The sequence below is a fragment of the Aedes aegypti genome, chromosome 1 (assembly GCF_002204515.2).
Source record: "Aedes aegypti strain LVP_AGWG chromosome 1, AaegL5.0 Primary Assembly, whole genome shotgun sequence".
Classification (NCBI taxonomy): domain Eukaryota; kingdom Metazoa; phylum Arthropoda; class Insecta; order Diptera; family Culicidae; genus Aedes; species Aedes aegypti.
Window position 1 is genome coordinate 284,702,845 of NC_035107.1, and position 18,544 is coordinate 284,721,388.

General features: G+C 45.4%; 2 protein-coding genes across 5 annotated transcripts in view; one reads left to right on the top strand and one right to left on the bottom strand.

Moving 5' to 3' along the window:
• LOC5575947 overlaps positions 1-18,544 on the bottom strand; it is a 547,305-nt gene that overhangs the window by 38,069 nt on the left and 490,692 nt on the right. The gene's annotated exons all lie outside the window — the stretch shown is intronic.
• LOC5576192 (multidrug resistance-associated protein 4) lies at positions 8,333-14,571 on the top strand. Of its 2 annotated transcripts, none has more exons than XM_021838029.1 (5): positions 8,333-8,449; positions 9,996-10,529; positions 10,615-12,771; positions 12,843-13,942; positions 14,009-14,571. In XM_021838029.1, exons 2-5 carry the CDS (start codon positions 10,008-10,010, stop codon positions 14,301-14,303), a joined length of 4,074 nt encoding a protein of 1,357 aa, XP_021693721.1. In that variant the 5' UTR covers positions 8,333-8,449; positions 9,996-10,007; the 3' UTR covers positions 14,304-14,571. The 2 variants fall into 2 exon arrangements, with proteins under 2 accessions (XP_021693721.1, XP_001662529.1); XM_001662479.2 differs by lacking the exon at positions 8,333-8,449 and adding an exon at positions 8,901-9,118.

Here is an 18,544-nt window from a genome sequence, read left to right on the forward strand (position 1 = left end):
GTTTTGCATTATTTTCCATACGTTTTGACAGTTCTCCGACTACCATTCTTCCATGCGCTTGTGTTGGAAGGTTGAGAAATTTGAGAATCCAGCGTAGCGCGATCAGTGGGTGAAATATAAACAACAGTGTCGCCACTTGGCGGCCAGTGGTAGAAACTGAATGTTCGAAAGGTTGTTGTCTGTACTTTTTGCAGCTGGCGCCAACTGTTAGCGATCAAGAACGAAATAAACAGTCGTTACCCTATTGTAAATGTCTACTTTCAAACCGATCACATTTTACTTCCAAATCAGTTTTTTGACACTTGCAAGACATACGCAAAATGCAAGCTGCAAGCATGTGGATATAGATCGAGTGAGAGGCGACAAACAAGAATAATATGGTTCAAGTTCTATCTATAACAACAGATCTCGCAAGAGCTGTCGAAACTACAACGTAGGCAGGAAGTGTGTGTACATCTGAAACCGAAGAATACTGCGGGATGGATAGAAGTAAAAGTAGCCGAAGTTTTGAATGAGAGGAACTACCAAATACGTCTCGTACTGATTTTAACGAGGCACTCAACGCCGTCCGCGCTGTCAGGAGGCGTTACCAGAGAGCAAGGAACGTAGAAGTCAAAGAGGAGTGAAAGGTCGTATTTGAAGCAGCCAGAGATAACGCTGAGCAAGTCGAAGTGCCGAGCAAGCTGTGCTGAGCAGCTGACGGCAACCCCTGGGAGGCTGCTTATCGTGTGGTCGTGGCGAAAATCAAGGTTCCATCAATGTCAGTTGAAACGTGTGCTGGAAAGCTGAGGATTATTGTTGAGGGTGTCTTTCCCCTTGTCAGCCTATATGCTTGCTGGATACACTGGGCAAACTCTTGGAACGGGTCTTCCTAAACAGGGTGACAAATGAACGGAGAGCGAGAACGGACTATCAGAAAGGCAGTTCAGATTCCGGAAGGGAAAGTCGACGGTAGTCGCAACTCGGACGGTCCTGGAGAGGGCCAAGAAGGCATCGAAGCAATAATGAAGAGGAAATCTTTACTGTGCCATAGTTACGATAGACGTTAAGAACGCCCCAGCACTGCATAAAATGCTCGTTCTTGATTACCTGTGCCGGAAGCTGCAGAGCTACTGCGAGAATCGGGTGTTGATATATGAAACCGACGCCGGCCGAATGGAGTTAAGAGTAACGGCGGTAGTTTGGTTGGGCTGCTTGGGTACGTCAGGAGTCAATCATCAATATTAACCTCCTTTTCCCGAGTAGCCTAGATAGCCGCGTAGTATCGGTAGCGGTTGTTTCAACTGGCTAAGAATCAACACTACGGACTGCCTGTTCCGGTGGTAAAAGTCCACCTCACAGGTGACCCTTAATTTATGGTGTGATGCGTACCGTGCCTAGGAATGAATGGTTAGGGGGGTCTAAATAAAACCTAACCGCAAACGGAGCCTGTGGGGTACCAGGGCGCCCTCCACAGTATTGAGTCCTTCCTGTGCTACCCGGAGCAATGGTGCAGGTGACCTTGTGTTTCTCCGAGATAATCGGCTGCCCTTCTTCAGTCTCTATCCTGAGGCTTAATAAGGGTGGGATTATGAATATATTGACATTTAATTTAAATTATCACCTATATGGATTCGCATTATGCGTTTTACACAGTGTATTCTGTGCTTTCTCGCCTTTGGCGACTTTAAATAGATACCGATCTGGTTGTTTCGTTGCTGGTCTTTTTCATGCTGAGATTTCAAAAAGCTTAATCCTGACTAGTTTGGGTAGTGGCTACGGTTAGGTTAGCTCAGATCAATCTTCAGCATAAAAGAACAGCAACGATCAATCTTTGCAGACTCATGCAAAATAATGCAGCCCAAGTGGCGCTAGTTCAAGAACCCTACTTTCGTAGAGGAAACTTTTATCTAGGTAACCTTGTGGACCCAGTTTTTGCTACTTTCAGCAAACTTGAAATGGTAAACTCGCGCGCCATGCAACGTGCATGCGTGCTCGTTAATAAAGCAATCGGTGCTACACTCATTTTTGAGTTAACTACCAGAGATGTATGTGCTGTCACAATCGATGTTTCTGTTGGTGACCTCAACAGGAAATACGTCTATTGTTCGGTATATTTACCACATGATGAACCATCCCCAACGGATGACTTCAAACGAGTTGTCGTACACTGGGTAACAAAAGGCCTTCCGCTGATTATGGGCAGTGATGCCAATACTCATCACATCATCTGGGGCAGCTCGGATATCAATTTGAGAGGCTCCAGTCTGATGGAATACTTAAGTAGTACAGACCTTGGATTACTTAACATAGGCAATCGCCCAACCTTCATGGTTTCTAATAGAGAATAAGTGTTAGACATAACGCTCTGCTCGAATAGAATCAGTCACGAGTTGACGAATTGGCATGTATCAGATGAGGAATCATTATCTGATCATCGCTACATCTTCTTTGAACATTCAAATGTAACTGCGCAGACTTTGCGTCTTAGGAATCCCCGATCAACAAACTGGGAACTCTATATTGAATTGGTTGCGACCAAATTTCATGGATATTCTCCGTCCATTGAAAGTCCAAGTGATCTGGATGATACTACAACATCCTACATTATGGAAGCTTTTGAAGAAGCATGTCCTCTGCGGTCTGTAAAGACTACAAGAGGGACCCCATGGTGGAATTCCGATCTGACTAGACTCAGGAAACAATGTAGAAGGAGTTGGAACAGACGCCGTTCAGCTGGATCAGAGTCGTTCAAGTCGGCTCGCAAGGCTTACAAGAAGGCTCTTCGTTCCGCTGAACGATCCGGCTGGAAAAACCTTTGTATAAATGTTTCCAGTTTGAGTGAAGTCAGTCGGCTGAACAAAATCCTTGCAAAATCTAAGGATTTCCAAGTGAACGAAATTCGCTTACCTAATGGTGACTTTACTTCTTCCGATGAAGAAGTTTTAGGATGTTTATTCAATACACACTTCCCCGGATGTGTGAACATAGCAACTACGGATGAACCAAATGTCTTTTCATGTAGTTACGAGTCTCTGGCCTCGGCTCGCAGTATCGTCACTACTGAATCGATTCAATGGGCACTTAATAGTTTTGCTCCTTTCAAATCTCCAGGAACGGATGGGATTTATCCTGTTCTGCTCCAAAAGGGGTTTGAGTTTATCAAAAATGTTTTGAAAAAGCTACTTGTAAGCAGTTTTGCTACCGGGTACATTCCCAAATCCTGGCGTGATATTACTGTAAAGTTTATACCGAAAGGAGGACGTGCGTCGTATGAAGAAGCGAAGAGTTTTAGACCAATCAGTCTGACCTCTTTTCTTCTGAAATGTCTGGAACGCATTATCGATCATCACATCCGTGATGTTTATTTGGCAAACATGCCTCTTCATGTCAATCAACATGCTTACCAAGCTAGAAAATCCACTGTGACTCTTTTACACAAAGTTGTATACGAAATCGAGAAAGCATTCGCTCAGAAGCAATCCTGCTTGGGTGTTTTCTTGGATATTGAGGGTGCCTTTGATAACGTGTCTTTTGATGCCATATTGGAAGCCGCACGAAACCATGGGCTACCTACAATGATTACCAATTGGATTCATCAAATGCTCAAAAACCGACATCTCTTCTCGACATTGCGTCAAGCAGCGATTCGAAAATTGAGTGTTTGCGGATGCCCCCAAGGGGGAGTCTTGTCACCACTTTTGTGGAATCTCGTAACAGATACGCTATTGAGGCAACTCAATAATTGCGGTTTTCCAACTTATGGATTTGCCGACGACTATCTAGCTCTGATAGTTGGAATGTGCATAATCACCCTATTCGACCTGATGCAAAGTGCTCTTCAGGTAGTCGAGAGTTGGTGTCGCCAATATGGCCTTTCGGTCAACCCGAATAAAACATCTATTGTTCTTTTTACGGAAAGACGAAACCGCGATGAAATTCGACCTTTACGTCTTTTTGGCACTGAGATTAATGTGACTGATCAAGTAAAGTATGTCGGAGTCATTCTAGATTACAAACTTTCATGGACAGCTCACATTGATTTCAGAGTCAAAAAAGTTTGCATGGCCTTCGGTCAATGCCGGCGAACCTTTGGTAAAACTTGGGGTCTCAAACCCAAGTATATCAAATGGATTTACACAACAGTTGTTCGACCAATATTGGAATATGGATGTCTTGTGTGGTGGCAAAAGGGCGAAGTGAGAACAATCCAATCAAAATTGGGCCATCTCCAAAGGATGTGCTTGATGGCGATGTCTGGTGCGTTCTCTACAACTCCCACAGCAGCGCTCGAGGCCCTTTTCGACGTTGCGCCACTACACATATATCTTAAACAAGAAGCACTTTCTTGCTCTTACCGTTTATGGGTACTGGATCTACTGGAAAAAAATCCTGTGAATCGTAGATCTACACACACTTCGTTGTTTCCTCTTTTGGTGAATTGGGACAAAATTGTCCTTGCTCCAAGTGATCTCACAATTGCTTGTCACTTTCCTTACAGGACATTTACCACACAATTCCCTTCACGGGAAGAGTGGACGTCTGGCTATTTGGAAAGAAGTATATCAAACAATATAGTATGTTACACTGATGGCTCCCTTCTTGAAGGTAGAGCTGGTGCAGGAGTATATTCTCGTGAGCTAAGGCTGAATCAGTTTTACTCACTTGGTAGAAACTGCACCGTTTTTCAGGCGGAAATATTTGCTCTTATGTGTGGAGTGCAATCAGCACTTCAACAGCGCGTAATGGGTAAAATCATATACTTCTGTTCTGATAGTCAGGCTGCTATAAAAGCTCTTGCTTCGGCCAACTCAAGGTCGAAGCTTGTTATCGCATGTCGAACTCAAATTTGAAAAACTGAATTCAGTCAACTCTGTAAACCTTGTATGGGTACCTGGCCATTCTTCCATCGCTGGAAATGAATTGGCTGATGAGCTAGCTCGCGATGGAGCATCGCATGACTTCATTGGCCCTGAGCCGGCTATTCCAATTTCGAAGTGCTGGATAAACTCTTGGATAAACTCTTGGGCGGCAACTCAGCACAAGCAATATTGGAATTGGAATTGGAATAGTTTGGAGTCATGTCGTCAAACAAAATTGTACATTACTGAGCCATCTCCAAGGGTGGCGAAGTATTTAACAAATCTGTCAAAGCAGAATTACAGTCTCTTGGTAAGAGCGTTGACAGGCCACTGCCGACTCAACTATCACATGGCAAATATTCAGCGTGCTGACTCATTTGTGTGTGATAGTTGTGACTCCGATTATGGAACTTCGTATCACCTGATATGTAACTGTCCAGTTTTTTCGCAAATGCGATTCCAATTACTTGGTAAACACTTATTAAGTGAAACTGAATTCAGAAGCCTGAATCTTCAGGACATTCTGTTATTCTTAACCCGCTGTGGTAATGAGCAATAGGCCCTCTTTGCGCTCATGCGTTTTGCAGTGCCCTTTTTAGGGCGCTGATCGAACCCATTGTGGTATGGAGCTACATGCTCTCATTTCGCTTATGCGATCTTCCCTCTTCAAGGGACCCCACTCCTATTTCCTCCCATCTTTCCCTTCCCCTTCCTCTCCCATTGGGTAGATGATGAAATAGGCTCAAATATGGTGATGGCACAAATCTCCCAACTGGTGGGGAACGTGCCTTTGGAGCCGGCCTTCTGATACCTGATACTGTGCCATAGTTACGATAGACGTTAAGAACGCCCCAGCACTGCATAAAATGCTCGCTCCTGATTATCTGTGCCGGAAGCTGCAGAGCTACTTCGAGAATCGGGTGTTGGTATATGAAACCGACGCCGGCCGAATGGAGTTAAGAGTAACGGCGGTAGTTCCGCAAGGGTCCATACTGGGTCCGACGCTGTGTAATGGGATAAACGACCCCGTCTGGAGTCAATCACTGGAGTTACCCATGGGCGAATAATAGGCGAAACGCTGGAGGAAGTGGAAGTGCTAGCAATGGGCACGGACGATAACTAGATGAATGGAGTCAAGCTGAAGATAGCCCACCACAAAACGGAGGTGCTACTAGTCAGCAATCGAAAAGCGGTTCAACACGCTGAGATTACCGTCTGGGGACATGTCATAGCATCACAGCAGTCGCTCAGACACCTGGGCGTAATGATATACGAACGGCTAAACTTCCCAACGCACTCACAAGGATCATGCCGAATGCTCATGGTCCGATAAGCAGTAGGAGGCGTCTTCTGGCTAGCGCTTCATCGTCGATACTGAGATACAGAATTCCGGCCTGTGGTGCAGCACTGCAAACCAAGTGCAATCGGGACAAGCTCTACAGCACAGTTCCGGCTCAAGGTCTTGAGAGTAGCAAGCGCATACGGAACAATATCGTCAGAGGCAGTACGTGTGATCACCGGGATGATATCGATTTGCATCGCCATGGGAGACGACATCGAGCGTTATCAGCGGAGAGGCACTAGACAGGTGAGTAAATTGGCGAGAATCGAGGAATGCGATGCCTCTGAGAAAGGTAGGTGGACCCACAGACTCATCCCGAATGTGTCTACCTGGGTAAACAGGAAGCATGGCGAAGTGAACTTCCACCTGATACAGTTCATGTCAGATCACGGTTGCTTCAAACAGTATTTGTATTGGTTCGGCCACGCACTGTCACCGTTCTGTCCCGTGTGTAGTGAGGGAGAGGAAACGCCGGAACATGTTATTTTCGATTGCACGAGGTCCAACATGGAACGAAGCGCGGCGGCGGCTGCTTTTGGACAGGACTTTAATGCAGACAGAACGGTAAGCAAAATGGTAAGCGATCCTAACCTTTGGAATCTGGCGAATAATATGGTGGTGGAGATAACGTCTATCTTGCAGAGAAACTGGCGGGCAGAGCAGCGAACCAAGAGGCAGACAACAGTGCCTGGTATCGAGTCGGGCGCTAATGAACCTGAAGTCAATCCACAACCGAAATCGTTTAATTGACCTCGGCACTCGAGGCAGCCTGACGAAGATCTCCCGTAGCCACCGGTAGTTGGGCACCATCAGTGCGGACGTCTCCCCAACCGGTACTGGTGACAACCTCCGACGCCGGGGAAAGTTAGAAGGAGAAGGAAGCGAGAAGGGTAGAAGAGGATGAGTGACTGGAGGAGACAGAGAAGCGGAGGAAGATGATAAGGCAGTCTGCTCAACATGCAAGAGCAAACCACTGGCAGACTGCGCAGAGTGCAAGAGCACAGCGCGGGAAAAAGTCAAGAGCGCAATAGAAGTGTGATGCACAACCCTCGAAGAAGTCGCATCTAGTGGAATCCGGGGGGATCCAGGCTACCACCGTAAGTGAGAACTAGTGTTTAGTGGATAGGCATGCAAGTGAATCCCACACAATTCTCTACAGGACAGATTTCTGAAACTTTTTGATAGCTCACTATAATAATAAAAAAGGCAATGATGAAACTCATGATGAAGTATCCGAAAACAGTTTCCTTAGTACGGCTAGTCAGAAATATCTACATAATACTGAACAAATTGAAAGTTATCAGCTGCTGAACAACATCATCCATAAACAGTGCTGCCAGATGTTACCTACAGTCCCAAACAAACTATCCGACGTCCATTATGGCTTGATGACTACGAGGTTGAGGATTGATAGCTGTTTAAAAGCAAAGGACGGATTTTATCTGACATTTATTACCTTGAATTTGTTATCAGATGAAATATTGGTAGCACTGTCATTTGATTGATGTACTCGTAAATTTGATTTTATCAAATGCAATCATATGTCGGAATTGATATGAAGAAGTCCAACATGACAAACAAAGGCTTGTCAAACCGTACGATTCAAACTTTGGCTATTCTCTCGACAATGGAAGGAATTGGTTATTTTTCAACAGTTGTCTAATATTGACATTTTATTTTATAGCGCTCAACGTAAAGCTAGTTTCATAGCCTTGCCACAGATCCTTACTGAAATTTAAAGTATTCCATTTTTTCATCGGAATATCAGTGTAATCTGGGCTATCCCAATATATCAGATGGAATCCAATGATTCTCACCAAAAAATTGGCCCTTTTTCCACGTTTGTCCAGAACGATCGAAGGAACACAAAAAAAGAAAACTAGCAATTTTCATCAAGTCTGCCTTGATTGTCGTTGACATGCTGGAGTTTTCTTGCAGTTCGTAATAACTTTGCGTCATATTTCGTGTGTAATATCGGTGCCTCTCTCCCAGGAACAAACCAACTGAAAATCTCGAAACCGCTATTCAATACATGATGACTAAAAGACCATTACCAAATATTCGTCAGCCCCTCCTCACATTCCCCCGGTAACGCCTCTGAAAGATATCCGAGCATGATGAATATAAGAATGGCATCCGAGCAGCCGTTGCTTTTCATTAATAGTTGAAACGTGTGATAAGATAGCAACGTAGATACCCTTCGGTGACGACGCATAGTAAGCTGTGAAACCTTTTGTGTGTTCCGATATCGCAGCATTAGAGCTAGGTAAGTTCGCGCAAACATTTAGCCGCCGGCATCATGGCCAACTACTACTCGCTAATTCGAATCAGAGACGCGGTTCGCTGACCTCGAATGGATGCACTACAAAAGCATCAATCATTCCCCGCGCATTGGCGAACTACAACAACAACGCGTTGACCCCAGGGCATTTTCCGATGCAGCGAACCGCATCCTCCCAAAGGGGAAGAAGAAATGGCCAATGTGGGGCCCAGGTCCATTGTTATTTGCACGCCATCCGATGATGCCGGCGGACTTTCGCAATAGCATGAAACTCCCTGCAGCGACCAGTTCAGACACGCGTTTTTTCGCGCTCTCTCGCTCATCTCAGCGTCGCTCGCTCTCTTGGAGAAATTGCTTATGTCGGGAGAGCAGCTATATGAATGAAGAAGCTCGCGTCTGCTGGCCATGATGGCGTACAGCACAGCCAGCGGTCGATGGAATCATTCTCGGTTCTCGCTCCGGCACTGTGTAGTTATCGCTCGTCGAGGCAAGACGTGCGCTTAGGACGGCCAGTTCCCGAGAGCGTGCTCGTCCATCCGGTTTCTTTGTTTTTGGCCTTCTGTCTTACTTCCTTCTGGTGGTGCGGTGGTGGCCATACAAGACCCATCCCACCAAGACGGACGCGACAGCTGTTTGCGCGTTAGCGGTTTCAGTGTAAGTGTGCGCTAGAATTCCCGATTTTTTGTTGTCGAGGGTGGACAGAAGACGGCATCAGTCCATCAGCTGTTTTTTTCGATGCGATTTGTGGGACACGTGAGCAGCAGTGTATCGTTGAACATCGGAGAGGTCAACAGTTCGAATCCACGTTCTAATAGGTTCAATACAAGAGAATGGAAGTCGTGTTTTTGGCAACTCATCGTGAATTGGATTTGGTTTAAGTGATCAGTGGATGAGTGGAACAACCAAAGTCATCAAAGTTGGCATTGACAAGAACCATTCGCAGTTGCTGGGCTTTTTTTATCGCGTCGCTCACGAGATAATAATCGTGACCTACTGTGCCAATAATAATGAGTGCCGTTCTGCGAAATCATCATTGTATCGTCTCTGAGCGAATGCGAATCGCGAATCGGCGAATGGCAGAGACCGACAGACAATACAGAAACCGGTTCGGTCCGCTACTGCGGCGCTTCGTGAGCTTGTATCGATTATGATGGTTGATTGACTCTGGTTGATGGGAGAGCTTATGGCCCTTCCCACACCCACTTTTCGCGAGCAAACATCGAAAGCCATCGTCGCGGTGTCGGATGCTAATGAGTGATAATCGGAAAAATTTCGCTTTCGATAGATAAGATTCCTCGCTCGAGTGCGTGCACGTGTGGTCGCTTGTGAGTCAGATGGGTGTTCCCCCGAGTCGTCGAATACTCAATGACTCTTGACTTCGATTCGTTCCTTTCAGTATGATGCCCTCGTTTATCAGTTCATATATTTTTCTTAGTTCATTTATTCAGAAGGCTCAGTCGTGTATTACACTTTACGGAGCCGGTTTCAAAAAGACAATTAAATACATTTGGCTTTGTACTCATTCTTCTAGATTTAACTCATCATGAACCGCGACAAAGACTTCAGCAAGAACAAAACGGAAAACCCCATTCAGAATGCGTCGTTCATCTCGCGGCGCACGTTCTGGTGGTTGAAGGACATCTTCCGGGCGGGTCACCGGAACGAAATCACCGAGGAGATGCTCTACGAAGCGCTTCCGGAGCACCGCAGCCAACAGTTGTCCGATCGGTTCGACCGGTTATGGGCCGAAGAGCTGCAAAGGCCACAGCCGAGGCTGTTGCGTGCGTTTCTGCGAGGATACGGAGCCGTAACACTCTTTTGGGGTCTGCTGTTCTCGGTGTTGGAAACAGCCAACCGGGTGGCACAACCGCTGTTCCTCGGTGGACTTGTCTCGTACTTTTCACCGAACCAAACCGAAATCAGTGAACGGGAAGCCTACGGCTACGCGGCGGGCGTTATCGTCTGTGCGCTGATACCGGTTATCACATTCCATCCGTTCATATTGTTCATCTTCCAAATTGGAATGAAGCTACGTATTGGCTGTTCCTGCCTTATCTACAACAAGGTGAGATAACGTGTTATGTCTTCATAGTTTCTAGCAGCTTGTTTACTAAGCCCCTTTAATAAAACCTTTATCCCATTCATTGCAGTCTCTTAAGTTGACCAAGTCAACGACCGCTGGTGAGGGGCTCAACGGGAAGATCCTAAACCTGCTCACCAATGACGTCAGCAAGTTTGACATTGCTCTCGCGTTCATCCATGACCTGTGGAAGGGTCCCATGGAATCGCTACTGCTCGGCTATTTCATCTACGTAGAGCTGGGCTTCGCCGGGCTGTTGGGAATGGCCTTCCTGCTCAGTTTCATCCCGCTGCAGGCATGGATCGGCAAGAAGACGGCCACCTTTCGGCTGAGGGCAGCCAAGCGGACGGATCTTCGGGTTCGCTTCATGAACGAGATCATCCAAGGTATTCAGGTGATCAAGATGTACACCTGGGAGAATTCCTTCGCCAAAATGGTGGAAGAAGTTCGCCGGAAGGAGGTCAACGCTATTCGGGGAGGTGCTTACGTTAGAGCTACGCTCATTTCGTTCTTCGTGGTGTCGCGAGTCTCGATCTTCCTTAGCCTGTTGGCTTACACCTACACTGGAAATGTGATCACTGCCCGCAAAGTGTTCATTGTCACAAGCTACTACAGTATTCTGAATGACTCGATGGTGCATTTCTGGCCAATGGCCATTACGTTCTGCTCGGAGGCGCTCATTTCGGTGCTGCGAATTCAGGAGTTCCTGTTGACGCCAGAGGGGAAGCCCAAGACTGCACAGGGAGCCGATGCAGAGAAAGATCAGGAAGGTAAAGGGAGTGTCCTGATCGAGGATGAAGAGAAGAAGAAAGCAAAGGGCAATGGGTTGGTGCCGAATGGAGTGACGAATGAGGAAGAAGTGGAGAAGCTGTTGCCGTCGAAGCGTGTGGTGAATTTAGACAGTGATAAGAAGAGCATAGTGATGGAAGATGTGACGGCACGGTGGGTTGTCAGTGAGGACGAATCAAACGTGGGAGTGACGTCAATTAGCACAACAGTGGAAAGTGGGCGATTGTGTGTGGTGATAGGTCCGGTTGGTGCGGGAAAGACGTCACTGTTGCAAGTGATCTTGGGGGAGCTTGAGGTGGATCAAGGGATGCTGCAGATCAATGGATCGATCAGTTATGCAGCGCAAGAACCGTGGCTGTTCGAGAGTAGTGTTCGAAACAATATTCTATTCGTCGAGGAGTACGACGAGCAGCGATACTTAGAAGTAGTTCGCATATGTGCCTTGGAGCGAGACTTCCAGTTGTTCCCGCATGGTGATCAGACAATCGTCGGCGAGCGAGGAATCAGTTTGAGTGGAGGACAGAAAGCCAGGGTGAATTTGGCTCGAGCGATCTACAAGAAGAGTGATATCTACATTCTGGACGACCCGCTCTCAGCGGTCGACACTCACGTAGGGAAGCACATCTACGAGATGTGCATAAGGGAGTTCCTAGCTGATAAGGTGTGCGTCCTGGTGACGCACCAGTTGCAGTATCTGAATGATGTCCAGCACATTATTTTGCTGGAGGGCGGCAAAATTGACGCTCAAGGTCCATACTGGGAAATAAAGAAAACGATGATGGATTCGATTCTGGCACTGACTCCAGAGGAATCACCAGAAGAGGATAAATTCGACTTCCAAAAGTTCACTGCTCACACTGAGCCAACAGACTTGGATCAGGAGAAGCAGGTTGAAGAGAAAGAATCTCAAGGCGAAGGGTCCGTCGACTTCTCGGTGTACAAAACTTACATCACCGCGATCAACAGCTGGGCTTGGATATTCTTCATCTCGGTATTTATCCTGTTGGCACAGGTGGCCATCAGCAGCGTGGACTACTTCGTAGCCCAGTGGGTCAATTGGGAAGAATCCCTCGGCCACGTCAACAAAAGCGTAGTCTACCTCAAAGAAAACCAAACCATCGATGATCTTCTGGACATCAACGTTCTAAACCAACACCAAGCGGAGGCAAACAACGAACCCGAACGACAGCAGTACATCCTGATCTATACGATCCTGATTGCGATCTTCATCTACCTGATCATTCAGCGTACGTTCTCGTTCTTCTACGTATGCCTGCGAATCTCGATGAATCTCCACGACCGGATGTTCCGCGGCTTGACCCGTGCCACGATGCACTTCTTCAACAACAACCCCTCGGGACGAATTCTGAACCGCTTCTCCAAGGACATCGGGGCGATCGATACGTCCCTGCCGATGTCGCTGCACGACTGCTTGGTGGTGAGTATCTGTGTGATTCCCGTACTTGAAAATTTCCTCATTCTAACATAGACCCTCCCTTATCTTCGCAGTTCTTCCTGGAGATGGTGTCCGTAGTGGCGCTCGTTTCGATCGTCAACTATTGGTTCCTGGTGCCGACCGTGGTGGTCGCGGCGATTATGTTCCTGCTACGCAAGGCCTACCTCGACACGTCCCGCGTGGTCAAGCGAATTGAGTCGGTTAACCGATCGCCGATCTTCTCACATCTGAACGCCACCCTGCAAGGCCTGTCCACAATTCGGGCCTTCCGGGCGCAGAACGCCTTGAGTCGCGAGTTCAGCAAGCACATGGACGTGAACACGTCCGCTTGGTTCATATTCATCACGACGACACGGGCCTTCGCCCTCTGGTTGGACTTCGTGTGCGTGATCTACATAGCGGTGGTCACGTTGAGCTTTCTGGTGGTCGGACAGGGTGCCTTAGGAGGAAGTGTTGGGCTGGCGATCACTCAGACCATTAGTTTGATCGGCATGTGTCAGTGGGGAATGAGACAGTCGGCGGAACTTGAGAACGAGATGGTCTCCGTGGAGAGGGTCAACGAGTATACGAATTTGCCTTCGGAGCCACCGCTGGAGACGGCGCCGAAGTATCGCCCGCAGGGTGACTGGCCTGAACACGGGGTGGTGAAGTTCATCAACGTGGATCTGCGGTACTCGGAGGATGGCGAGAAGGTGCTGAAGGATCTGAATTTCTCGATACGGTCGAATGAGAAGATCGGAATTGTAGGCCGAACTGGAGCTGGAAAGTCTTCGCTGATCCAGGCCCTGTTCAGGCTTGCTCCGTACGAGGGAACGATCGAGATCGATGATATCGATACCAAAACGTTGGGTCTACGTGACTTGCGTAGTAAGATATCGATCATCCCGCAAGATCCGATTTTGTTCTCGGGAACATTGCGGAGCAATCTGGATCCGTTTGAGGAGAAGACGGACGCCGAGCTGTGGAGTGCTTTGGACCAGGTAGAGCTCAAGGAGGCCGTGTCCTCGCTGGCCGGGGGACTCCAGTGCAAGATGTCCGATGGTGGAAGCAACTTCAGCATGGGTCAACGACAGCTAGTTTGTCTGGCTCGGGCGATCCTTCGAAGCAACAAGATTCTGGTGCTGGACGAAGCCACTGCCAACGTGGATCCAGAGTAAGTCTACCATCACATCCCAAAACTTCATTAAGCATTAACACTTCCCTTCTATCCCTCTTCCAGAACCGACAAACTAATCCAGACGACAATTCGCACAAAGTTCGCCGAATGTACAGTATTAACGATTGCCCATCGGCTGCACACGGTGATGGACAGCGATCGGGTGCTGGTGATGGATGCCGGTCGCGTCGTGGAATTCGGCCATCCGCACGATCTTCTCCACGGTCCCAGTGGATATCTGCGGCGACTGGTGGACCAAACGGGCGTGGCAAACGCGGCCCACCTCATCCGGGTAGCCGACGAGAACTTCCGGAAGCTCAAGGAACGCACTCAACAGCAGCAGCAGCAGCAGCAGTAACAGTAGGAGCGCTTAGCCACTTAGAACAGCAGGGTCTCAAAATGCTTGCAGTGCGACTTAACTTTCGCCAAAGCCCGACAAGCTTAGGAACAAAAGTGCTTAATTAGGTTTCCTGTTTTTATATTGAATTTTAAACGTGAGATTAGGTAGCAAGCCACATTTCTACTACTAGCCGCAATACACACATTTTTTCTACGTACATAACATATCGAGCGGAAAGCAATAATAATGGAAGCAATTTTTTAACCATTCCCCTTGGAGAGGACAACGCAATTTTTGACGGATGTCCGTAGATCGATCACAATTCCCTGGTAACCATAACGTTAATTGAAATCAAATCTCATGGATAGCGCAGAAAACCGAGAAACCGCCAAATTGGGCGACAATAATCTCATTTTGATGGTCGGTTCTATCGACCGCTTTTTTCCGATTAACATGGGTTATGAGAAAAAAGCGCTGATGGAGAATAAATGGCGATAATTGGGCGGTTTTTCGGAGGAACGATATCGGCTAATAAATCGATTGGGCTAATTTTGGTGTGGAGATTTTGATTGCTTTGCGATGCTTAATGAAATTCCGATCGAAGGTATTCATAACGCAAGAAGAATGTGCTATGCGATAATGACCTTTGATATTTGATTAGGCCAATGGAGATATGTTTTCTACTTTTTGTCGCACTTTCCTCCGTTTGGTCGAACAGAAGATTCAGAAAATTGAGTATGTAATTATTTTAAAGTATATTATATTATAGTTTTAAGCGATACTCAAAGTGCAATTGAAAAGGTGTAAACTTATTCCACATCTAGCTGGATTCAAGTAAAACGCAAACTGGATCGAGTGGAATTGGTCATGAATTCGAGAAGAATCCATTCTGGATTCGAGTAGAATCCATCCTGGATTCGAGTAGAATCTCCATCCTGGATTCGAGTAGAATCTCCATCCTGGATTCGAGTAGAATCTCCATCCTGGATTCGAGTAGAATCTCCATCCTGGATTCGAGTAGAATCTCCATCCTGGATTCGAGTAGAATCTCCATCCTGGATTCGAGTAGAATCTCCATCCTGGATTCGAGTAGAATCTCCATCCTGGATTCGAGTAAAATCTCCATCCTAGATTCGAGTAGAATCTCCATCCTTGATTCGAGAAGAATCTCCATCCTGGATTCGAGTAGAATCTCCATCCTGGATTCGAGTAGAATCTCCATCCTGGATTCGAGTAGAACCTCCATCCTGGATTCGAGTAGAATCTCCATCCTGGATTCGAGTAGAATCTCCATCCTGGATTCGAGTAGAATCTCCATCCTGGATTCGAGTAGAATCTCCATCCTAAATTCGAGTAGAATCTCCATCCTGGATTCGAGTAGAATCTCCATCCTGGATTCGAGTAGAATCCATTCTCAATTCGAGTAGAAGCCATTCTAAATTCGAGTAAAATCCCTTCTGGATTCGAACAAAATCCTGTCTGATTTCGAGTAGAATCCATTCTAGATTCGAGTTGAATCCATTCTGTTAAGAGACGAACCAGCCAAGGGCTGAAAGTCTCGTTAATAAAGAAAATTCATTCATTCATTGAATCCATTCTCAATTCGAGTAGAATCCTATCTATATTAGAGTAGAATTTATTCACGATTCGAGCAAAATCTTGTCTGATTTCAAGTAGAAATCATCAATGGATTTCCACTTGGTTCACATCTGTTACTGTTTACTTGAATAGGCATAGTTAAACACTATCAATCAGCGCACTTTCACTATCGCTAATCGCCTCGGCACGACCGTCCAATCTGCTCGAAAACATTTTGGATCCGGTATCGTCCAGTTTGGATTTCGACTCTGCACATTGTGCACCCACCTCGCGCCGTACCAGATAGGACAGATGGATGACGGAGGCACACACATTCCATTTCTAGGAGAATAACATTTCTCGAGACTCTATCCTATCGATTGGCTTCGGACGGCGCCAGACATTTATGATATTGGCAACTGGTACGATGGAAACCCAAACAATTCAACAATGCGAGACGCAGTGCATATTCGGATTATAATTGGTAAAAATTCAATGTAGTTGTTTCTATATCATTAGAATTTTGACTTTTGTTCTTCAATTCTAATGACAATTTGTTCGAACTCATCATACCAACCCAAAAGTTAGTCTTTGTTCAAGATGTCCAACATGTCGAGCTCGATTTCTGAAAGGGATCAAACGATATGACGTATGTTCTGGCATATAATCGGGAAGATCTCTTACCAATCAACTGTCAAACGATACAGGTCATTCGTTTGATCATTCGATCTCTACAATCTCAGAGAAAAAATATGCAAAACTATATGGTATATGGTAACAGTACAAATACAATACAGCATATTGTAAAATTAACAATACAATTACATTATAATATATTGTTTCGAACAATTCACTGTATGGTATACGAAGTTTTGACAATATAACGTACGGGTTGTTAAGTCTGGTAATAATACAAATACAGTAATGTCCCGATTTTGTCAGTCCCATTCTGCATTTAGGGTTGACAAAATCGGGAAAGAGCTAAAATCGGGATAAAATTTTCCGACTGGTTTCAAGTTTTATTTTAACTTAAGGACTTAGTTTTATGATTTTGTTAATATAAACATTATTTTTTTATTTCCATTCTCTATGTACCGTAATCCAAGGTAATATTCATAAGTTTGTTGGATAATTTTTAAGAATTTCTAATTTCAAAAATTCGATCTTTAGATAATTGTATAGACGTGGTCAAGGTCATAATTGACTTTATGCACCCAATATTTCCAGTGTAGATGTGTTTAATCTAATAAAAATAAATATAAATTTTAGGCTGACAAAATCGGGAAAAAGGATGCTAAAATCGGGGGTAGACAAAATCGGGTCAAAAAGGGTGCTAAAATCGAGGGTAGATAAAATCGGGGGTAGACAAAATCAGGGGCTGACAAAATCGGGTCATCACTGTACTGCTTTTTCTCTCACATATCTTAATTGTTCTACAAAACACAAACAATAAAATAATGTATTTAATTGTATGTATTTTCAATCCAAATTTTTTCCGTGGAAATCCCACTGTGCATACCTTGATGGTGGTGGTGGTGGTGGTGCCCAATATTTGGAAACAGGGCTGCTACGTTTTTTCGTCGTTCCCTTTTGGCTTCTCGCTACTCTGACTCTGACCTTGGCTGATAGGGCCAACCAAATAATAATAGCGATGCGATGCGATGGGGCGAAGGAGGGGATTCCCTAAATACGGATATGCTAGCCAATGAATACTCATGAACTCGGTGAAGGTTGAGTTTGATTAGGTTGTAACGCGTTGCAGCCATATAGGCGATGACCAAAATTGGCGTATTAATTCATACATTCGATGAGACGTTAAGTCACGGATGCGTATTGGGCGCCAATATTCGATATGGCGCTCACTGATGCCCATTGGAAATGACGGTTTTCAGCTAAACGAATCAATAATATACAAATAATGTGAAGTTTTTATATAGTTTTAGTATTAAAACTTCAAGTTTTCTATATTGAAACCTTATACCTATTTTCTGTATTTGTAAGGTTTCAATAAAGCATATTTTTCAAAACAATAAATAATGGATTTTGCCCAAATAAATGAACTTTATTCGCATCTTTCCCACTGTCCACTGTTGGTTCTTAAAAGACTTTAGTCTTTCGTATGTAGGTACTGATTGACTATCAGCTGAATCATGATTGATCGCACTGTTGTGGCGTGGGATTTTGTTTTTCGGGTTTTTGGGAACGAAACGAAATGTGTGACGTCGATGACAGAAAATCGATTCCAAACAAAGCCCTGAATGGGAATGAAGGTCACCACGTGATTGGGTTGTTTGGAGCACTGGGTTACAGTAGGCGTTTGATATGTTGAAACATGTTTAGGTCGTAGTTGGCGAATGAAATTTGTAATAGCACTTAAAGGGCTCTGCATTGTTTTGATTTTGCATGGGATTTTGACGTTTACTGGCCTTGTTGTTTACAAATTTTATGTGAGAGTGAAAGAGAGAGGAAGATTTTTATGCAGTGACCCATTGAATTTCCACTGTAGAGTAATAAGAGATTTGTGAGACGTTTCAAAAACGCTGATCGTTGTTTACCAGTTGTTTTTACAAGGGAAACTTTTAATAAAAGCGTCTGTCTACCTTTAAGAGCAACTTAAATATGAGGTATATTATCATTTCGTAGAATTGTTTATTGGAATTTTACCTCCAACGCTTCTTTTG